Source organism: Ailuropoda melanoleuca, chromosome 3 (genome assembly GCF_002007445.2).
Source record: "Ailuropoda melanoleuca isolate Jingjing chromosome 3, ASM200744v2, whole genome shotgun sequence".
Taxonomy (NCBI): Eukaryota; Metazoa; Chordata; class Mammalia; order Carnivora; family Ursidae; genus Ailuropoda; species Ailuropoda melanoleuca.
In genome coordinates, this window is record NC_048220.1 from 51,902,362 (window position 1) to 51,926,246 (window position 23,885).

Sequence of the window (23,885 nt, forward strand, 5' to 3'; positions counted from 1 at the left end):
CAGGGAATAGGACGGCGAGACTGAAACTCAAGCCTTGGGTCCCAACATCCCAGGAAGGGCAGAATGGGCCTTCGCCTGCTGTTCCCACGGATAGAGCCATGGCCATGGCACAAGCCACACTTGCCAGCATTGGAAGATAAAGTTACTTGCTTCGGAGACAGACAGGCACTGTTCCAGGATTGGTTTTGTCACAAAATAACCAGAGATTTTAGTCAAGTCCCTCAAACTCCTTGTGCTTCCATTTCCACATGTGCCAAATGGGTGTAGTAGTGCCAGTCTTACAGGATTATGGTAAGGGTCAAATGATGATATATAGATGTAATAATATGTCTTTGTATGTTTACATATTTCTATTTCTATATATCAACCTATAATTATGTATAGTTGTATTAATTATGAATATATATGTGTGTTAGAGTATTCAGCATTTTGCATGGAGCTTGACACCCCAACAAAGTACTTAAATGTAGCAAATATTATTGTGAGCACTGACGGTTGCCACATAAGTAAGGGCTGAGTGACAACTGTGTCACAAGGTCCTTACTAGACACACAGATTGCTCCATCCACAAACCAACCATTGGGATCTTCTGGGTACAGAATAAAGATAGACCTGGCTTCCTCTCTGCCCACAGCCACATGAGGGTTGTCCTTGAGGTGAGCCTGATGCCACACACCTTTCATAGGCAGGCTGCGGAAGTCCCCTCCAGAGCTTTCCAGTCTAATGGCTTTAGGTCAAGGTGGAATGTCATAGGACCTCGCCAGAACACTCGGAAGCCTTTGCTGAGTGTCCACGCTTTGCAAGCCTTTGCTGAGTGTCCACGCTTAGCAAGTCTATCAGGCTTGCTTCCTAAGTCTAAGAGCAGTAGCTTCAGTAGTGGAAATAGAGCATTAAATGTAAGCCTACGGGTCTGGGTTCTAGCTCAGGCATTAAACCTCCTTTGGTCTATAAAATTGGGAGCTTGAACTGTATTGGCAATAGCTAACATATTGAAAACATTCCCATTCCAAGCAATGAATCTGATTTGGTTTAATGGCTATTTTTTAGACACCATTTTCTTTCTCTGCCCATTCGCTTTGAAACTTTGTTTTCTCAGCCTGTTCTTTCCCTGGAAAAAAATCCGATTCAGTTGTTTATTTGGTGAGGTCTCTGTGTATGTTTTTTAATCTCTGCTATTTTGTTACCTAGAAATTCCAGTTTTTGATGGAGGTAATTCTGTGTATTGCCTTCCTAAGGTCTGGCCTTGGAAAATAATATAAAAAAATTACTAGTATTGTCAGTATAAAATAAATTTTGTGTGAAAGTATACAGTTGTTAGAGATCACAATAGTGTCTGTATGGAACTTGTGGCAGCTTTATGAAAGATTGAGGACATTGATGTAGGTTGGTGAGAATTCTTGATCCTTGTTAACAGTATTTCAGGTGTAACCTTGCCTGGGCACCAAATTCCTTTTGTCTCATGGAGAAAGTCTGGGTGGTGGGCATGTTAGCACATACTTAGGAGAAAACACATTTTCTATATCTCTTCACTAGAAGCAGAGAATTGTGAGCTATTTTAAAATCAAAGGCTTTCCTTGAGAACTTAGGAATTAGACCCCCCAAAAAGGTTTGGTTCTGCTACATGTATATTTACTACGTAAGAGTTGTGTGCTTTTATTTATTTTTTTTTAAAGATTTTATTTATTTATTTGACAGAGATAGAGACAGCCAGCGAGAGAGGGAACACAAGCAGGGGGAGTGGGAGAGGAAGAAGCAGGCTCACAGCAGAGGAGCCTGACGTGGGGCTCGATCCCATAACGCCGGGATCACGCCCTGAGCCGAAGGCAGACGCTTAACCGCTGTGCCACCCAGGCGCCCCAAGAGTTGTGTGCTTTTAACAAGTGACTATTGGCTGCATTTCCCCTCCCCCCAGGTAAAACTATATTCCGTATGGTGACTTTATTTGCAGAAACCAGTTCTTTTCATTGAGGTTTTTGTCATCTTAAAACTTAATATAGGTTTCTTTTTCTTTTTTAAAAAAAAAGTTTTTTTAATTTTAAGTAATTTCTACACCCACCATATCTTTACACCCAACATGAGACTCAAACTCACAATCCGGACATCAGGAGTCTCATGCTCCACCAGCCAGGTAGATGCCCACGGGTTTCTTTCTCTTGCTTGCTTTAGTGTTTAACCGATTTTTATTCTTCATGTAACCACATACCTACTATAAAAGATCTTCACGTGTGTGGTTTTTGTAGGTTTTTGTTCTAACTAAATCCAACCAAATAGGAAAGTCCAAACAATAAAACAATTCTTCTCAATTTTTTAATGTTTTGATAGTCACTACAAAGTATATGGTCTATGCACATTCCCATGGACTGGAACGTTTATGTCAGCAATCCTTCATACCCTTAACCACTAATATTCCCTCTCCTATCTAATCCCTAAACTAAGAGAAATGTTGTCATTGACTTACAGGACTATCCTGGGCATTTATAATAAAATATTTCCTCATTAAAAGCTACACATAAGGAAAAAAATATTGGAGACGTTATTTTAAACTTCTAAAAGACCTCATGAATGTGTTCTACTTTCGCTTTTTGTTTTTTTACACGCCCAACTAAAAATGATGTCCGATGTTGTACGGGGAACCTTGCCTTCTCGGTAAGACTTGAAGGGACTTTCACGATGCTTAGATGCTTTGGGATGTTATTCGTCCACTCAGCAGCATGATATACAGAGCATGGATCTGGGCCCCACAGACCCTGAGAAGACTTAGATCTACAAGAAGCTAAGGAAAGGAGAGGATGAGCCCCTTCTTTATATGGTGCTTAATTACGTGTTAATGAAATTAATATTTGTATGTAAAGGAACTACATATAAGTGTCAGGATAAAAATACAGGAAAGGAAGATGAGAAAAAGGAACTTCTAGCTTGACAATCAGAAGAGTGGTCCAGTGAAGACTTTAAGAGACGTAAAGAAGTAAGGCAAACATGTTAAAAACAGCTTTTTAGTTAAGAGGCAAGAGCAAAGAGTGGAGAAATCAAGATTACAGCAAAGTAAGAAAGTTGGCCAGTGCCTACCTTCGCAGGCAAGGTTTATTGGGAAGTAAAGTTAGAAGTTAGCCCTGAATGCCAAGCAAGAGATTTATAGTTTATACCAAAGCAGTGGACAGTTAATGACAGCTTTTGATCTAGGGGTTTTGAGTGATGTGCTCCATCTGCTATCTGAGGAAGATTACTCTGGTGGTGGCCAGTGGGATGGAGGATAGACTGGCAGTGAGGAGAATGGCAAGAAGGCAAAGGTGGGAGTATGGACCCCATAGTCCAGTAATGTACTGAACCCCAGTGATAAAAACCACTCAGAGTGAGCTGACGAGGTAGCCACCAGCATGAGAGTGGAAGGAGGCGGAAGAATTAAAAATGATGCCGGATAGTGAAAACAAAGACCTTAGCTTCTCCCTGTGCTTCGTCCTGCCCCACCTCCTCTACCACGACACCTAGAATAAAAGCCTCATGGGAGTGGGAGAGACAGAGATGTAAAGAGCTTGAAGTACCAGTCAGGCAAGTGTGTCAGTTGCCCTAAAGAAAATGGTGATGTCTTCGCTCCTGTAGTGACGTTCTTAAAACACTGAAAAAGTATTAAAGTAAAAAAGTACTATTGTAATGTTTTATTCTGAAGCAGTATTTCTTAGGAGCTCAAAAATGGAGCTGCAGGTTAGAACTCCTTGCCCTAGGCATATGTTTTCCCAAGAATGTATGTTTTCACAGATAGCCTTCCTTATTCTTTAGATGATTTCACCATCGTAAGGTAAACAGTGGGGTGGTCTATGATTTTCGACATAATAAAATAAAGGAGTGGATCTAAGCAACTATTTAGGCTCCCAAGGCACAAAGCTATGAGATAGATAAAATATAGACCATCCGTGTTGTTGTAGTAGTAGTTGGCATGGTGAATAATAAGTATAATATTGCTTGGAGCAAAGCAAATGGTAAAAATCACAAGAATGAGGAAACTCGCCTTAACATAACACAGCCATCTGTCATCATATGTATTAAGCCTCCGAATGATAGCTGTGTAGCAGTAGATAATGACCACAAAGGGAATTAAGAACCCAAAGAATGCCAAGGAGAGGAAGTAACAGAGTTGGAAGGGAGATGAGGACTCGCATGTGTTGTGGACATCATGGCAGGTGGTGATGTCTTGCTGGACAAGATAATACTCCTGCTTCAGGATGAGAAATGGCAGCATGTATAAGAAAACCGTTGCCCACACCAATCCACACGTTACGAAGGCGTAGGTGCGCTTGGGCAGCGCTCGGTAAGTAAAAGGATGAATGATGGCTAGGTAGCGGCTGATACTAATGCAGGCGAGGAGCAGAATGGAGCAGTACATGTTGCCGTAGAAGATGACTGTGGTGGCCCGGCACATGACCTCTCCAAATACCCAGTTGTTCCCATTGAGGTGGTAAGCTATCTTAAAGGGCAGTGTGACACAGAAAAGAAAGTCTGCGATGGCCAGGCTGGTGTAGAAGATGGTCATACTGATAGATCTGGTCCTGAAGAAGAGCATCCACAGGGCCACCGCATTGGCTGGCGTACCTACTGCAAACACCAGGATGTAGATGGCGGGTATCAGTTTGGTACTTAAGGAGCTGCTCAGGTACCCCATGGTAGCGTTATTCACGCGAAGATTTGAAACACTTTCTTCAGGGCACTTAATTTTTACAGTTGTGGTAGTTCCTGTCCAGCCTTCTATGGCAGAAAGGGGGAAGTCTTCAAAAGAATCGAATGGGTCCCCGCGGAAGGTCTTAATAGGTAAGGTTGGTTCTGCCAAGGTGCGTACATCATTTTCCATGCCTGTAATTGAGAAGTATTCACATGGATCATTGCTGAACCCATGGCTATGGTTCAGGAGACAGTAAAACAAAGCTTAAGGCTACATAATTTCTGTAGTTGTAGAATTGAGGATTGTTTTTATTTTCAAAAATCACTATAAATCAGGTAATCAACAGGACTGCATTTAGTATATATCGTACCCCCCAGCACTGTGCTAGGCCATGCAGGAACAAGAACGAGACGGCAACTCCTTGCATGTTGGAAGTTTATAATACTGCCGGAGAAAACAGTAATAGCCCATCAGACCTCTACAGGCCAATGTCATGTTGACTATAAATCGTACAGGCATTCAGAGAGTAGTTAACAGATTTAAATGTCGGAGCAGAATGTCAAGAGAAAGACAAACATGAGCAAAGATGAGCAAGGTTCATGAAGAGATGGAAATTAATAGATGAGTAAGAATCTGGTAGGTGAAATATGGACAGAGGCATAGTGTGGGCTGGTATGGGATGTGAGAATGTCAGAGAAGTTAATTCGGCAAATGTTTATTGCATACTTACATGCCAGTGATAGAGTTTTAAATAAACTCTGTGTCTGTCTTCAACTGTCAGATTAGTGGAGAAGATGCACAAAAACGTGTCTTACTGAGAGATGAAAGAGTAGGTTACAGCCAAATCTCTGAAGGGCCTCTAAACTATACTAAGAAATGATGTGCCCATTCTTAGATGCTGGGGTTATGCACACACAAAATTGTGAACAGATTCACATTGTGATAGACAGCATGATGGGCCCCAAGATTCCACCTGCTAATGCCTCAAACCTTTGAATATGTTATTTTATATGGCAAAGGGGACTTTGCAGATGTGAGTTCGGATCGTCAGATGGCACGAGTGTCTTGGATTGGCCGAGTGGGCCAAATGTAATCCTAATACTCTTTATAGGAGGGAGGCAAGAGAGAATCAATGTCAGATATTTAAAGATGCTGTGCTGCTGGCTTTGAGGATGAAAGGGGGAGTCATTAACCAAGGAATGCAAGTGACGTCTAGAAGGTGAAAAAAGCAAGACAATAGGTTCTCCCCTGGAGCCTCCAGAATGGACACAGCCTTGCTGACACTTTGACTTCAGGACTTGTGACCTCCAGAAATATAATCTGTGTTGTTTTAAGCCGCTCGGTTTGTGGTAATTTGTTCCGGCAGCAATAGCATGCTAATAGAACCCTGATTTGACTTATATTTATTAATTCTTTCAAAGAACCAGCTTTTAGTTTTGTTGTTCTGCTCTACTTGTATTTAAGACGAGTTTGGTGACAGTGTAGAGAACAGACTGAAAAGGTAAGAAATTAGAGGCAAGGGGGATTGATTTGGAGCCTACTGTAGTCATTCAAACTCAGAGTGGTCAGTAACGGATTAGAGCAATGGCGGTAGAAAGTCAAAGAAGAACACTTGAGACTGATGGTGGCTCTGAGGACTTGGCATCCAGATGGCTCTGGTGGCAATGAGGGAGAGGCAGGTTTCTACTCCAGGTGATGTTGGGCAAGAAGATGGGACAAGGGACAAGAGTAGAGGAGTTGTGCACTTGAAACTAATGACACACTGTATGTCAACTATACTTCAGTTTCAAAAACTATGAAAATTGGAAATGGAATAAAAAGGAATAGAGACAGAACAACTACATACTTTAAATGTTGGGCCTTGGTTGACGGGCTAATTTTAATAACCCTAATTCATGCAAGAGCAATTTCAAAAACACAACAGACCTTAATACTCAGACCTATTTCTCATTATATAATTTTCCATAAATTAATCTTTGTGATGTACAGAAAGTAGATCCTGTGAAATTTCTAAGATGGCCTTTCATGCTGATTTCAAACCTCATATTAATTTAAAATACCATTGCTCTGCCAATTACATCTTTTCACATGACCTCTGAATTCCTACATGTTGAATACTTGGAATTAGTGGTTAGTAACCTGGTTCTCATTCAAAGCCAGTTTCTCTTCCTGCTCTAATCTCTAGCAGTCCGCCCCCAGGTGAAATTGAAGCCTTCCTCATAACCTTGTGATTGCGCAAACTGAATTCAGTATATAAAACAGAAAGTGTTGCCTGAACGAGTAGGGACAGGGAAGTGTTCAGGTGTCATTTACAGGAGGATAGATTAATGAAAAAGAAAGAAAACTCTGGGAAGTGTTCTTCTGTGTGTTGAAAAGTGAACTCTGAAGGTGTGTTGCGTGACACTTCAGTTCAGCCACACAAATCCTTCTCAATTTTGCATTTTGGAAAATGCTGAAATTTGACATCACACATAGAGAAGTGTCTTGTGAAGTAGGCGCAAAGCTGGGAGACGGTGGCTGAAGAACAGGGTACATAAGCTATTTCCTTTCAAGATCTGATAAGAGAGCTATTGAAAAAGTGCTTGTCAGTTTGCAGAAAATTCCTGTGGTTAAGCAAGACAGGGTGCCTAAAAACAGGGTCAACAGTGACTCTGTGAAAAAGTCTTGAATCCTTTTTCCATGAGAATTCCAGATCTGGTTCAACTTAAATAAGTCTTTTATTCCTTAGCGTCTGGTGTGTTTTCAGAATAGTACTCATTTTTAAATTGTACATATTTTTTAAAAACTGCGTTGAATTCTTAACACAGTCTTCCATTTGGCAGAACGTTTCTGAAATGTTTTTAACTTGGGGAAAGTCCTTAGAAAGGGACTGATCCAAGGGGACCAGATTTCAGCCTCTAAACAATCGGTTCTTTGCTCACGTTTCTCCCCCACCTCATGGAAGAAAGCAAATACCCTGCCTTTTCCTCTGTCACCTTTAAATGCCCCCTGTTCACCTGTATGAAATCCCACCAGCATCTTGAAGGAAACCCCTCCACAAACCGCTTTTCTTTTGCTTTTCTGCTGTATTTGCGTTCATCCACACCCAGAAAGAACAGTCACTTGTCCTGTTCAGGAATCACACAGGAGCTATTGCTCGGAGTGGTTCTCTTGGGACTCTCCTAAAACGACTGTGGCGACTGAAGTAACATTCCTTTATGGAGGCTTGCTTTGGTTGCGTTTCTGTGCATTCTATTTCATTGCTGTCCCTCACCCTAGCTCTCCCGCTCCTAACGGTGTTGGCAGGAGGATTCCCTAACAGTAAAAAACAAAACAAAACAAAACAAAAAAAACAAACAAACAAAAAACCAAACTGTGGATCCAGATCTGTTGCAAACTGGTGTATCTTGGGGTAAGCAGGAGGTGACAGGCTAACATTTTGTGTTGAGTGAAATAGGAAACACATTAAGAGCTGAATAATAGTATCTGGGAGATCTCATTTCTAAAACTGAAAAATCACATGAATGTAGGGAAAACTCCATGACACAAGAGAAAGTCAAAAAAAGGGATTTCATTAAGAAACACTAACTTGCCAGTGTTACTTATTGAAAGACCACTCATTCTTTCTGGGAATATTCTTGTTTCTCCCCATTTGTCCTTCAAGAGAATGTATAAACATAGGATTTTTTTTTAATTTCTTGAAAATGTGCTATCTTTGCTGATTCAGAGGAAATTCATAGAAAATCAGAATCTTCTCACAAAGAAATTTGAGTCTTCATTCTAGAGATCTAAAATCTTGACCCTGCCGTAAGTTTTTAAATCTAAGCAGAGAACATTAGCCTTTGGCAAGGGTTGAATAGAGTGAACACACCATAGCTATTCACTTCCATGATGCTCCCTTTTAATACCAAACATTGAACTCTGCGTTTTGGGTTGCAAATTGTGTGAAATGCAAAGAAAATTGGAAACAGTTGATTCTTGCTACACAAACCAGCACCCCCAACATGCCCCATAAGGGAAGAGCTTACCGCTTTGACAAAAAATGGGCGACAGAAGCATTACTCCAGCAGCAACAAGGATGAGGGCTTTCATTTTGGTGACCTGAGTCCCGCTTCCCAGATGTTATTAAATGTGTAGAACTAGCGAGCACAGTTCCACCTCAGTTTCATCTGCTAACAGCAAATGGAAACCTTGTTCTCTCCTGAAGTGTGTGCTGTCCCGGGCTCCGCTGACTGGGAAACTTGCCCAGGTCCTCTGGAGGGAAAGGGTGTGACGGTACTCATGTTGCCGTGCGTATGACTCAGGCTGAGCCTCTGAGCACATTACTTTATCCCCGGAGAAAATCATTTAACTCTTACCCACCCGTAATAATCTGTTCTGAGTAGATGCTATAATTCCCAACCAGTTTACTTCTGTGCTTGGAAAGAATGTAGGTAACATACAGTCCTTTACAGAAGCAAGCTGACTCTGTCACATTTCTCAATTTTATCCGCTTAAAACACACAGTTCCAGAGTGTAATTTCTACTCAGTAATTGAGCTGTCAGAAATTATCCTTTTCTTATCTTCCCAGCTCTTTGAAATCTTAATTCTTAAGCTCTTTACATAATTATAAATGAAATGAATCATGGAAAGCAAGCATTTTTTAGGAAGCTAAATGTAAGAGCTTGACGACTTTGAAAATTCTCCATCAGTGTCACATTGGTCTGAATTTGTCATCACTCCTTGGCCAGACTTTGCCATAACTTATCATACTTGTGGGTTAAACTGAAGTCATGATACAACATTGAAATGCAGAGAACTCTGTTTATTCCATGGTTGTTGGTAAGCAGGTCTATAATATTTTTTTTTAATTGCGCCAAAATAGGTGTAACATATAATTGACCATCTTAATCATTAAGTGTACAACTCAGTAGTGTTTAGTTTGATCACATTGTTGCACAACATATAAACTTTTATGAGTAGTTATTTCCTGGAGGATATGATTTAATGTGTAGCAAAAAAAAAAAAACTGCATTGTAACAGATTTTTCTGTAATTAACACAACTTAAGGTTAACGCTAAGCCAAACAATCCAACAGCATGTTGCATATAAAATGCAGCAAGAATCAGAAAATGCAAGGTTCACATAAGACTTACAGGCTGAGGGATAAGCCAGGAAGGAATTGATCTGTGTAAACTTTTCACACTTGATTAAATTTCATCGCACAAAGAACAGTTTTACAATCAAAAGTTGGCGTCTAATATTTCAACTACATAATACATGGTAACAGAAGCTTAGACTGAAAGCTATTTCATTGCAGAAATAATAACCAAATGCCACAAAATATTGAAAAGGATGCTTTTTTGTTTAATTAAAATTGTCTAGGACTCCCTAAATTCAGGAATTTATGATTTGATTTACAGATGGCCTCACTTCTCATTACTTAATCCATTTGTAACGCATATGTTGAATCTGGCTATTCAGCTAGAGGTGGAGCCCTGACCATCCTATCAATATAGTTCAGGCTTCTAGTGAGCAATTTAAAAGGAGACCTTAAACTGATAGGATTCGGTTTTTACTCCTGGTTTTGTATTTAACTCTAGCATCCTTTAGTGTAATGAGTCATGATTTAGACTGTTGACTTAAATTCGTTTGATTTGTCATTTCTCTTTGCTTTGCCCTATAAAATGGATACTTTAAGCTTCGAAGTGGGATTGTTAACTTCTCATCTGGGCAAAAGTTTGTATGGTGCATCTTCTACAGTGTAAGTTATGAAGGAATTTGGTAAATACTCTTCAAAAAAAAAACTGAAACAGACATAAATGAACTTGTGTGGAAGATAGTTTTTAGGCTGAGCTTGGGAGAAGTGTTTGTGTTCTCTTTGACCTTGGAAAAAGAAAAAAATAGCTCCTACTCCCCTGTCTCTTCATTCTTCCTGTAGTCTTCAACTTCCTGTCTTGCTTCCTGTTTGAATCCTTCCCATCCATTCTCTTAAGAAATGGAGACTCTTGCTAACAGGTGATAGTTCCCATGTGACAGATCAAGCTGGAGATGATTGTGGAAGCAGGTGCCAAGCCTTCCCCAATGGTCTCCATTAGCCCAGATGTTACAGGATGAAATAATAGATTCTTTGTCTCATTTTCAGAGTACTTTCCACAAACATTATCTTAGGTTAGTCTCTGAGGGAAATAGTATTGAAGCCTCCCGGAGGAGCTGGTGAATGTTATTTCTCCTTCCTGCAACCCATCCATCCATCATGAGTCTGAAGTGATAAAGCTGGTTCTCCGTAGCTCTGATGAGACACTTCCTGTTCATCACAACCTTGCTTTTGCACTTAGCACATGATACTTAATACTACACGTGGGCAAATGTCCCCATTGTTTAAAAATGAATGTCTCTTCTTCCCTGACAATATTTCATTTTTCCTGATAGTATTTACTTGTAATCTTGGGCAAGTTTGTGTAATCTTGGCAGTTGCTGTCTGGAAGTCCCGTTTCATTACATTATATGCCAGTACCATATGTGTAGTACAATTATCAGAATCAACCCAAAAGTAAAATAAATCATAAAGATAGCTTAATAGCTTTTGATTGCTTTTATCACTTCCATTCTGTAGCTGTCATTGGCTACTATTTTCTTCCCCTGTAATTCACCCCTACTATAAGTTAATCTTTTCTTGACTATTTCTAGATCATGTATCTACAGCTATTATTAGCCTGATCACATTGTATTAAAATTATTTTTAGATAAATTTGCTGCTAAACTGTTAGCTCCTTGAGGGTTCTTTGCCTTATTTTTGTCTCTATGTCTGATAAATGTCAAGTATCATTGTATCCTTCAAATTTAAAAGATCCTGTGGTACTCTGGGCCACCTTGGGTACCACAGTTAGTGATGAAGGGGGAGAGTATTCAGAGAAGCCCCCCCCCCCGTGAAGGAGGTGGCATTTGAATAAGGCCTGAGTGGTCAGAAAGAATCAACAACCACACAGCTGGGGTAGAATGCTGGGATCTGAAGGAGACTGGGGAGCAGGTCTGGGATAGACAATAGAGGAGTGTGAGAGAAGCCAGAGGGGTCAGCAGGACTGAATTGTTAGATCCCCACGGTCCCTGGGAAGGGAGTTTGTTTTATCCTATGTGCAGGGGAAAACCTGTGGAGGAGTTTAAGCAGAGGGATCCTCCAGTGAGATGTCCATTTCAAAGAGATTATATGCTTCTCTGTAGGGGACCACTGTGGTAGAAGGTGGTCTTGGAAGCAAGAAAGACAAATAGACCAATGCTCCCATCCAGGGGGGAGATGGTGGTAGGCTGGACTGAAGGGGTGACAGCAGAGAAGGGAGAAGAGGTTGGAGTTGGGGGTTATTGCATTAATAGTTTGTACAGTGTATGACAGTGCTTGGTAGGTGCTGAATAAGAGTTTGTAGAAACTATAAAAATGAGCTCTTGCAAAGCAGTTATTGATCCTGCTTCATCATCATTCACTGTTCTTTCTTGTATTCTATGACAATATTCCCAGGACCCTGAGAGTGTTTCCAAAGTTCTTTGGCTGGACGAGATACAGCATGCGGTCAACGAGGCCAACATGGACAAGGACAAAGCAAAACAATGTAAGCCCTCATCTCCTTTTGCTGGCCCCATGTGCCCTGCTGGTTAAGCCACTGAATTATTTTTTATTTAAATAATTTTTTAAATTATGTAGTTTTAATATCTGAAAAGATTTGGATCCTTAGCAATTTCATTTGTTGAGTGTATGTACAAAAATAAGATTCCTTGGTGGTGGCACTGTTTTCAACGGTTAGGTACTAACTCTAGCAAAATCTGAGGGTGTCGCCGAGCAAAATCCAGAAAGCAAAAAATGGTTTCTAAGCTCTCAAATGTATAGTGTGATCAAGCCCTTTTTTTATCTTGATCCTTAGGAAACTAGCCCAATCGGCTTAATAAATACCTCTCCTCCCTCCCGTGCCTTCCAGTGTATCAGTCAGGATTTTCCAGGGAAATAAAACTAACTACATATATGTTTTTCTCTGGGCCGGGGCGGGGTGGGGGGAACAGAGCTGCATATATAGTCCTGTATCTGTGTGTATATGTAGATAAATAGTTTTTTCTCTGGAAAGCATGTAGTATCTACTTACACACATATATAGAGAAAGAGGGAGATTTATTTTAAGGAATTGGGTCATGTAGTTTTGGAGATACTGGCAAGTCCAACTTCTGTAGCAGGCCCCGGAGGCCAGATGGCAGCACTTTATCACCAAAGGCAAGTGGGTGTGCTTGCTGTAATGGACCACAGAGTCAAAGCCGTCATCAGAATAATGACTCACAGAGACCAATGGACTGGGCTGATTGTGGTGTTCCTAGTAATGAAACAGACTGTCTCCTAAATTCATACTTGATTCGTACAAGTGAAAGAGGAGTTCTAGGTCAAATGAATAGGAGTGTAACTTGAATCACAAGAGCAGACAGCCATGGCCCCTGCATCGATTCCCATACTTAAGCCATTTACAGACCAAGACCCCCTTGAATGAAGGAGAGACCAGGTCCTCTTGAGAACAGACTGCTACACTATCAAAATTTTATACAGCTCATCTTTCCTCCGAGCTTCCCCTAAGGAGGTCTACGATCTTTGACTGTGGCGGTTGTGCCAAGGGGAAAGGACACACTCAGACTGTTCAGGGATTACAGGACACTGGCTCTGAACTGACCCTAATTCCAAGAAACTCAAAATGTCCCTGTAGTCCACCAGTCAGAACACGGGCTCACAGAGTTCAGGTGATTGGTGGGGTTTTAGTTCACTCTCTCTCCCAGTGAGTCCTCAAACCAGCCACGATTACTTCCGCAGGGCTAGAATGCCTAAGTGGAATAGACATACTCAGCAACTGGCCGAATCCCTTCATTGGCTCAAATGATTAAGCTTTTAATTTTATTCTAAGCCTTTTTTTTCCATAGAGGAATAGTATGAAAAATCACATGGTGTCCTAAAGTAGCTTCAAGAATGATATACTAACACTCTGCATATACAAATAACTTACCTAAATGAAGATTCCTGGAAGTGTTGTTCATTAACCTGTCCATTCATGAGACAGGGTGTATCCTGTTGTATCAGGTCATAGAATACTGTTGAGATGGCTTAGTCTTGCCCCCAAAGATGTGCTTTTAAACTTTGGAAACATCCCTGGGGAGCATCTGGTTTTTATTTCCTTAGCCTGGAAAAAAATATGTGCCTTTCTCCAACCTGAACTTTTATACCCTTAGGGTCTTTGAAGTCTTTCTGACCTAGCACTCTAATCCTTAAGAAAAAATAAAATGAATTTGACGTGTGTCCATAAGAGATTTAAATTTAAATATAAAACTGAAGGAAGCCATAGTTTGAAGAAATACTTTTAAGAAATGAGATTTGTAAAATAGGCACTCAAACAGCCTGAAAGGGTTACACTTTTTCTCTTGGAAACCAAACCAATGCAGAAGTCATTTCATTCATTTTTTTCATGTTCTTCCTACATGTGGCCTGAAAATGTGAAGTTGGTTCTGTTTTTTCTATTGAGACTCATGGTTCTTCTGACTCTGAAATGCAGAGGCTTTTTCAAGTGTGTTGACCGTGTATTCCAAAGGTACACATTTAAAATCTTATCTTGCATCTCTGTCCCGTGCCTAGAAGGGTTGGCCTAGTATCGTCTATGATACATAACACCAAAAAGATGTTCTGAAGTAAAACGTTCCATATTCTGACACTGAGATGAGAATTTTCCAGTTTGCCAAAAAGGATTTTAATCTTCCCTTTAAAAGCATTCTTCATCCTTTGTATGAAGACTTGAAACAGATTCTTGTCGTGTCGTAAGCCTCAAACCCACTCCTAGACAATCCGATAAAAGAAAAAGTGTTGCCCTGTATGTTTGACCACAGGCAAGACTTAAAAGGGCAGAGTAACTCAAGTCTCCTACGTTTGGGCCCGTGTTCATGTCCACTGGAGGCTCTTGCTTTCTGAAAGTAGGTTTTTCTCTACTTCTGACTCCTGAGAGCAGTATTTCCCAACCTTCTCCCATTATTGTAAACTGAGGAATCTTTTTAGATAGACTTTCCCTAACTACTTCCCACCATGAAATTTTAATACCACAGATATATTGTGTATCTGTTTATGTACCATATGTAGGCTATGCTTTATACACAAAAAGATATTTTTGCCCCTTCTCCCCAAGAACCAATTTTTTGGCCTGCTAGGGATTATTTCACCTCTTGGGAGAGGATACATGCCTTAGATAAAGACTGCCAGTATATGGCTTAAGATGAAACACAAACAGTTCTTTCAGGTCTCCTAGGAGATTTATGGGAGGTTTCTTAATGTGTTCCCTACCACAAACATACCTGACTTTGTGTAGGTCATTTATCTGACATCTTCAATTACTGGAACTAAACCACATCCCACAGATGAAGCAAAAAAGCAATCAGAATAGATGTCTCAAAGCCTGGCCCCTGGACCTCGTTTCCTCTACTCACTGGAGACCCCTCGGACAGATACCTGGAGCCTGTGTGTGCGTATCTTAGGCATAATGCTAACAAGTTTGGTTGTGTCTCTTCCCAGCTCAGAGCACATCAGAATACACGAATTACCAGACAGTTAGATGTTGGCTGCTCTGTACGAGCATACAGCAGCAAGAAGAGAACTGGCAGGACAGGAAGAGAAAACGAAAAAGGGGAGTTTAAGGTCATTTTAGTGCAGGAACAGAGAAGCCCAAACACCTCCATTGTATGTGAACGTACCACTCAGGGTATTATAGCACGGTAGAGTGACAGGAAGGACTCTTTTGGCAGCCCTCAGCAAACATTAAGCGCCTACAGTGTACCAGGGACTGTGGATAAAATGATGAGCAGGAAGAGACACTGTTCTCTTAGGGTTTTCTCCAGGGCTTTAGATTTTCATGGAAAATGGTTCTTTTAAGAGGAGGAGTAGGCTTCGTTCGGTTCCCTAGAAAATGAACCTGTGGGCCCCCTATTTGTCAGTACTCGATGATAAAGCACATTTCCAGATACGAGAAGTGTGTGCCTTTATTATACCCATCTTTTAAGGAATACACCATTTTACTGGGTTAGATGAAGTTGTCAGATGTAATTCATGTGAGGATTCTTTGTCATTTACTTTTTCCTTCTGCTTCTCTGAAACCACAAACCTCTCAAACACCAGGACCACATTTCTCCCATCCTGGAAGGCTTTCCTGGAGAAGAGGAAAGGGGGACTGTTGGTCTGTTCTTATTAACTTCTATGAGCACAAGGGCATACTGCTATCCCATTTGTTCTGCCACAGTTGAAGTTTGCTACAGTTCTTGATTCTTGATTCTAAATGTACTCTTCCAGATTTTCATAACCTTGATTCCAGGCTGTTGAAAGTCAAACTCCATTTTTCTTGACCCTTCAGCTTTCATACTTTCATGGATGTGTGAACATAATTTGATGACATCAATATACCATTGAGCATTTGTATGGTAGAGTTTGACGTGTGTGTTTTAAAAAAAGAAAGAATATCCATCTCTTGCCTTTTTATCAAAAACTTTTTTTGTCTACAAAGTATTTTAACCTGGCTCCTTCCATTTTTTTGGTCTAGATTTCTAATTCAGTGCCTTTATGGTTTGTGAAAACAGTACTTTCATTGGTTGGACCAGAATAGTCTTAGCTGGAACTAAAGTGAATAATAAAGAATTCACCGTGTTAACTCTGTTTAGACAAGGAAGAGTTCAGTGTGGGGAGAGGCAGAAATTTTAAATGGGATAAGATGTTTTCTAGGTCTAAATTGGCTTCAGAATTAAGTTGATTGCATATGTCCACCAGCTATACCTGTTGCCTTTCTGGAACATTTGTTTATGTTGTTAATGACAAATCTTGTGAAGTGTACAAGAGAAGATTTTTACTTCTTCTAAAATAAATAAATATCTTCATAAGATTAGTTCTAAAATACTGATTGATGACCTACGGAAGGACTGCATTATCTACTGTTGGTATGCGTTTACCCCACCTAGCGATCACCACAGTGAGTAGGACCTGGTGCCTTCACACCGCACGAGAGTAACCTGGACATACCATGATTTTTAATAAACTGTCCTCCTGTGAGACCTTGTTCTTCTTAAACCTAACCTGGTAGGTGAGCTGGTGATTCTTGGGTATATGTGTTGCAGACTCTGAAAGGGTAACAAACTTTAACGCCAATGCATTCCTGAAAGGTTTAATTATATCTTTGCACACCTCTAGGGTAAGTAGAAGATAACCATTAACAGAAGATTTTTTTCATTATGCAGGGGTTACACTGGTCATCGATGTTAATCAGTGTCTGGAGAAAGAAAAGCCAAGTGATATTTTGTCTGTTTTGAAGTCTTCTGTGTCTAATACAAATGACATAATACCTGAATGTGCTGACAGGTACTATGATGCCCTTGCAAAGGCAAAAGAGCGCAAATCTAAAAGTGGTAAGCTTTTTAGTCGTTTAATACCAACTAAATTTCATTTTGAATATGATGCTGTCTGTGGTATTACATTAATTTTAAGACAAATACTGCTTTCAAATGAACATTTCCAAAATATTTTTTTTGTCTTGGGCTCCTGGGTGGCTCAGTTGGTTAAGCGTCTGCCTTTGGCTCAGGTCATGATCTCAGGGATCCTGGGATCAAGTCCTGCATCGATCTCCCTGCTCAGCGGGGAGTCTGCTTCTCCCTCTCCCTCTGCCTCTCTCCCAGCTCGAGCTCTCTCTCTCTCAAATAAATAAATGAAATCTTTTAGAAAAAAATAAAATATTTTTTTGTCTTGATAAAGAAAAATTTTTAGACATAGCTTTTTGGTTTTTTGAAAAGCTCGAATTAACTTGGTGGCTGTGCATGGGTGTTATCATAAACTTGAGAAAATACAGTATTTAAGGAGATTCTGCTTTATCTAGGGTTTCCTTGTTGATCCATTTCTCTAGTGATACAAACTGATTTTTGCACACATATTTCTCTTTATCCTTTTTGAAACAAGTCCATGATTGCACAGTCTTAAGTAGGAGTAAAGAGTAATTTTGAATATTGGAATAAAGTAGAGTGAACTGGTCTCCAAGGGATTAGATCAATAACCTCGGCAAGTATGTATGCCTGTTCAATCCAATGGCAGATCATGACGTGTTAGCTCTGGAAAGTATCTTTGAGATCATGAGCCTTACACTCAGTTTTCAGATTTAAAGCACATTCATGAGATTGTGGTCAGAGGGAGACTATGACAAACCCAAAGAGGTTAATTCTTGATAGTCAGTGCACCATTCCTTCAGTAGATTGTTACTGAGACCCTCATGTTCTGTCAAGGATCCAGGGGTCTCCTGACTCACAGGCTGGTGTTTATTTGCACCACATCATAGGTCATGGACTTCTCTTCTTTAGAAAGCTACTGTGACAGTGTATGGCGTGAGAAGTAGAATTGGAGGAAAGTTTCTTTTTTTTTTTTAGTTCAACTGGCGGTCTCTCCCATAGTAGCCTAAGTACTTTTAAGTCAGTCTGATGTATTTCCAACTCAGAGGTTGCACCCTTCAATTCAGCAAATTGCCCGTTAGTGAAGTGTGAGGAGGGCTGTTGGCCATTCTTTCTTACTTGGCATCTGATCACCCTTGAGCCCCTCTCTGTTCCCTTCACATCTCTTCATCCAGAATCAGCATAGTGTCCCCAACCCCATCCTTCATGGAGAAAGAATTGTACAACAGTATTAATGCAGAGGTTAAGTACAGTTTCAAGTCTGCCTTGGCCTAGGCTTAATTTATCTTCTGTCTGCTACCCTTGCCTACTGCTCTTCCTTTGTGCCATGTTCTGGTGCATGTAGTCATATAGCCCCAGATTCCCAATTCAGAAACCTAGGAGTTACCTCAGATCCGTAATGATTACTTGTGATCATACTAATTTGACTGTACAGAGTATGTTCCAGTAGGCCAGCGTTTCTACACAGATAACAGCTGTCTGGCTGCCCATTTGAAAAGAGATACATCTCTTTTCCTGGGCAGTGACAAACAGAACAGTTGAGGAGCACTGAAAACCAAATAAAGAATCAACACGCGTTCAGGGGCCTTGAAGTTACCCCTGCCTAGTTATGTGAATCCATTTAAATATTCTGTAAGGAAACTGACTTGAACTTAGATTTCCCTATGAAGACATTTCGTCTAAGGCTCACTTGATAGCGGTTGGCTTAGATTGATCTAGGTCAGATCATTTTTATGTGTATTTTGGTTGTTTTTAGCTCACTGGTCTGGGACAGGCATCATGGCCGTTCAACAGCATGAAAAGATTTCTAAATAGGAAATAAAGCCCGGGGATTCATGAGGAAGAGATACTCTTCTTAACTAATTAAGCCATGAGTGCCATAGATTTTTTTTTCTAGTATATCCTTCCCCCCAAATTAAGTCCTTTCTGCAATTTTTTTTTTCTAATTTTGTGTGGTTGTGGAGAACAAGGTGAGTCAAAACAGGACATTTTCCTTCTCCCTACTTAGTGACCTTCGTGTTTTTACTTTGGATTAAGTTGTCTGCAAGGATGAGTCACTTCTGCTTTGGTTTAATGCAGATCATTGGCTTCCCCTAAATAATGGATCACAGTCCTTCCAGGTCACTCCTTCTCAGGGAAGTTGCTGGAAGACTTCCTAAGCAAAGAAGATTCTTGCTCATTGGTCTCCTCTGTCCGTTTGTCGTGCTGTTCACATCTACCAGGGACATATATTGTTTGTTTGATTTCCTTCTTATTGGCCATTTATGACTCCCCTTGTCCTCATGAGAAGTTTAAGGTCCAGAGCCCTAGCGTTAGACATTTCTCTGTCCTCCTCTTGATTTGGCTGAGTTGAGAGCTGCCATTGAATACGTAGAATTCACTCCATTTTAGTGATTCTCATTATTTTAACTTAGGCCATCTGAATGCTTGGTAAAAAATTGTTCATTCGATTATTTTACATATTGGAGCAACTACATTCATGTTGAAGGGTTCAGTGTTTCTCTCTAGAATGTAACAAACTTCTTTCTTTAGTGTCTACTGAAGGTTCATGGCTCAAACTCAGCCTGCAGGATAAATATGAGTGCTACTACAACATCGATTCAAAAGAGAGTTCCTGGGTCACACCTGAACCATACTTGCCTAAAGAATCATGGCTCATGGCAAAAGAAATTGAGGTAGGAGGTTCATGCTTAATGAATCTGTACTAGGAAAAAGTAAGTGTGATTGCTTTTCTGTTTTTGAATCATGGAAGTGACGAGAGGAAATAACTGACTTATCAAAGCCTGGACGTAGAGTAAAGTCTTCATGAATGCAGTTGGACGCAGCTGCATGGCTACTGACTTTTACAATGATTTCCATATTGGCATACGACCACCAGACAGAGCAAGGGGAAGAAAGCTTTTGTAGCGTGTTTGGAATGGTACATTATCCTAAGAAATCAATCTTCAGGTTTGCCTTGACACAAAACTCAATTAGTAATAATTTCTTGATGGTCAGTATTTAGATAAGTCTTATTTCTTTCCCCCTCACAGCCTGTCACAGAGATATGTATGTCCTTTAAAAAAGTCAGTAATGCTTTCTGTGGGGGAAATACTCTTGAAAAGATGTTCACAAGATTGCTTTGGACTTGAGACCAAAGTTGAACCCCACAAGATGTGAAAATTGCTGTTTGATCCATGCACTGTTGTATGTTTAAAGAGAGAATACTAAGAATAGTTTAGTTCCATTTTGGAACCAAAAAAAAAAAAAAAGAAAGCACACAAACATAGGTCTTATAAAATTGTTAGAAGTCACCAGCATCAAAGATACTGCAGGGTAGCAACTTTGTGGAGGGAATCACCAGTATGATATTTGCTAAAACTCAGAGACAAGTCTGTGGCCTGGGGCTGACAGTGCCACCAGAAACCCTGAATGACAAGAAGACAGTGAAGAAGATAGTTAATTCACTCACTTCAAATACTCAAGATTGCCACAGTTTACAAGAAAATACAATGGTGGCAGTGCATTGTCAGTGCTACTTTGTAGAAAAATGAAACTGTGGACAATATGTAAAAACCAGATGCTATAGCTGAAAAGAGGTATCGCACTGTGAAGAAGCAGCATCAAAGGGTTAAAATTCGAAACCAACAATTGCTCCAGTGGGGTCCAAAGATGCCTTAGGAGTAACTTTGTGAAACTGAGCATCTTTCTGTTAGGATTATTAAAAAGTGGAAGGTCTACACTGTTTAAAAAAAAAAAAAAATTCTTCCAGACAATCTAAAAGTACTGATTTCATGACAATAAATATGTCTTCTTTTAAACGTTTTTAAACATTTTCTGTGATGTCAGTTTTACGTTCTTAAATTAAGCACTTGTTGATTCCAGTCACAGTGGATGAGAGGCATCAGCCACAGAAGCGAGTCCAGTCTTGGCTCACATCTCTCAAAGAACATAAAAAGCAAACCCAGTTCGTAATCTGCATAAAGACTTTTCACAGTCCCCCTTCTCCTTTTTCCTCATTCATTCTCATTCAGACAGGGTTTCCCCTGTCTGGCCATGGTTGCCTGTCTCTCCTCTCCCATCCCCTTTCCTTCTGCCCCAAGTCTTTTATTTTCCCCTAAGTTTATTTTGAGCTGCTCCTGGCTCATTGCAGAGGTCTGCTTACACTGGCCTGGACAAGAAAGGGGGCAGAGGAGCCAGAAGTCTTCATGGCCACTGCAGTCTTTTCCTTGGCAGCCTGGGGAGGGAGGAGGTGATGCATTTACACTGTGATCATCCTTGTCCCGTTTACACTCCGGGAGCTCAGGCCTCGCACCTGGTCCTTGCCGGCATCTCCGCCTCCAGATCCTGAGATCGCTCAACCAAATTCTCAGAGCACCTCAGCACCAAGTTCAGAGGATTCCAAAAGCATGTCGCTAGACGGAAGCTCAGCCAGTTCATCCCTTGGCTCTGGTCAAACCTGTTTTCAAACCAGGCCAGAAAGAGTTATGCATATCATTTTCTCAGAGATATAATCTCCAGAAGCTATTCTCTGTGCTCCTTTCACCTGATGTGTGAAGTGTAACCATAAGAAATATCTCTTGCCAGGACATTGTTGAGAAAGTCACAACAGATTATGTTCGCGAGAAGATGTGGTCTGCGTCTGATGATTTGCTCCTTCGCCTTCAAGCCACAAGTGCAGGATCCCTTCTTAGGAAAGAGTACGAAGCTAGGAAATCATATTTGTATGAACAAGAAAAGCCTGTGGTCAAAATACAGGTATGTGAACCACCCACCACTAGTTACAGCAAACTGTCCTGTCCCCTGAAGACGCTTCATTTGGTAGTGTGACAGTCAACTACCAGCATTCTAATTAACAAATCTGACTGCAGATTTTTCCCTTAATTGTTGCCCCCAAATCTGCTTTATTAAGGCTCAGAGATGAGAAGGACGTTGAATGATCTTTCACCTTTGGAGACCATCAAGGCCACTGCAGACTTGCAAAGGTCTGCCTGCCACCAACCTAGTTGGAGCCAGAGGGACTCCTCAGATCAGAGTTGAAATCCTGTTTCTCTAAAAAGCTGGATCTCCTTGTGTCATCTACTTTTAACCAGGTGCTTTATGAATTGGTTTTTCAGTGGCCAGTGGATGTTGAGTGACACCTGTTTCTATGTTCTTCTAGACTGAAAGAATAGAAGAGCTAATGAAATGGATTTAGCCTCTCCAAGAATATCTTCTCCCTTACATGCTCTTCATTTAGGCCTACAGGAGAAATCCTCCTTTGCTGACTGGTTGGTTTTGAGTTGTTCTTAAGCTTACATGACTACTCTGAACTTTCAGGTTGCCAGGAAAGGAACTGGCAAAATTTAGATGTTTCTCCTCTGTATTTCACTACCACGCTCTACCAACCACCATGCTGGCTTCCAAAGGGCTGTGTGTCTTTTTGTGTGTGTGCATCCAAAGTGATACTGTTATTGATGGACAGCATTTGATGGGCTTTCGCATTGGCCAATAACTGAGAAATTTCCCCAAATGGAAGTTTTTAAGTTGAAGATTCCTCTTTTGTGATCATTGGTGTACTTATCTGCTTTCTTCACCTAACTTTAGTATCATCCAGGGCAGAAAATTTAAGTTTTTAAAATTTTTATATTCTTGGGTCTTGTGTATGATTGGTGCTCAAATATTTGAATTTGCTCAGAGCTTAAGATGTTTAATTTTAAGGTGATTAATTTTTAGAAGAAATTTCTCCCATAAGCCTGACAAAGAATTTTTCTTGGCTGAACCCGTAAGTTTTCCACTTTATTTCTTCTTTAAACAAATGGTAGGCAAAACACAACAGGAAGTGGAAAAAAAAAAAAAAGCCTGAAGATAGAATCCTCTGCACTGACGCTAAAGCTCTAATTTTACACGGAATTTAAGAGTATCAACCAACCTGACACAATTTGGACCAACCCTACGCTGTCCAGTCTCAGGGCATGGTGCAGTGTTGTATTCGGAGGACATTCTGTGGAGCATACTGGTATAAAATCCATCTGATACTGGGACCCAGGGCCAAAGTCATGAGAGGGCTTGGCAGAAGGGCAGAAGCAATGATCTGGTGCCTTTTTTCCTCCATCTCAGCAGAATCAATAATATTGGAGAAGAAGCCATAGAACTGTGAAATAGCCCATACTTCCTTTCTTTTCCCCCTACTCTTCTGGGGGTTTTCTAATAAGGAGGGCAGGAGGTATAAAGGCAAGCTATAGACTGGAGATGAATACATATTCAGCATAAACTTGCTGACCCACAAAACCAGAAGACCATGACCCAAAGGGTATTATGCTACTCTCATTTTTTTGTCAATGTGGCCGATTCACCCTGAATTAGGGGATGATCTGAAATGTGAGGACTTCCCCTCCATAAAAGAGCTCAACCTTCCTAGCTGACTGAATCAGTCCCAGACACAGTAGTCTTAACAAATTCAGAGAGAAGGCTCCCAGGCTGAGGCCAGCCACACCCCAGCTCCACCACGCTTGGGTCTCCTCCCAAAGAACTGAATAGTGGTACAGAGAATTTATGGCATCATTACCCAGTCCTCTGTCTCGAGTACTTATAGAATATATCAGAAGGTACCCAAGGTGACTCATGAGAAATTCACTGTCTTTCATATGATTTTTCCCCTGTAAGGTAAGGTGTCCTATCTCTCTCCCTGCAGAGAGACAAAGAATCTCTTGAGAGCAGTGAGAAGGCCCTGGTGACATTGCCTACATTTACAAATGAGTGAGCCAGGAAATAATCTCAAACAAAAAGGAGTATTTTATTTTTATTTCAAAAAAAAAAAAGGAAAATGAATATAAGTTATAA

The 23,885-nt window shown here is 40.6% G+C and overlaps 2 protein-coding genes across 6 annotated transcripts in view; one reads left to right on the forward strand and one right to left on the reverse strand.

Annotated features, from left to right (window-relative positions):
* The window catches only part of IQGAP2 (IQ motif containing GTPase activating protein 2), a 283,284-nt gene that overhangs the window by 196,061 nt on the left and 63,338 nt on the right, over positions 1 to 23,885 (forward strand). For all 5 annotated transcript variants that reach the window (XM_034656385.1, XM_019806525.2, XM_002925818.4 and 2 more), the window contains 4 exons: positions 12,124 to 12,214; positions 16,890 to 17,057; positions 19,617 to 19,759; positions 21,651 to 21,821. In XM_034656385.1, coding sequence (XP_034512276.1) covers positions 12,124 to 12,214; positions 16,890 to 17,057; positions 19,617 to 19,759; positions 21,651 to 21,821 — 573 coding nt within the window. The remainder of the gene's footprint in view (positions 1 to 12,123; positions 12,215 to 16,889; positions 17,058 to 19,616; positions 19,760 to 21,650; positions 21,822 to 23,885) is intronic.
* F2RL2 (coagulation factor II thrombin receptor like 2) lies at positions 1,717 to 8,933 on the reverse strand. Its single transcript, XM_011233083.3, has 2 exons — positions 8,659 to 8,933; positions 1,717 to 4,842 (listed from the first exon to the last, which is right to left on the reverse strand). The coding sequence occupies exons 1-2, from the start codon at positions 8,720 to 8,722 to the stop codon at positions 3,764 to 3,766; spliced, it is 1,143 nt and encodes a 380-aa protein (XP_011231385.1). The 5' UTR covers positions 8,723 to 8,933; the 3' UTR covers positions 1,717 to 3,763.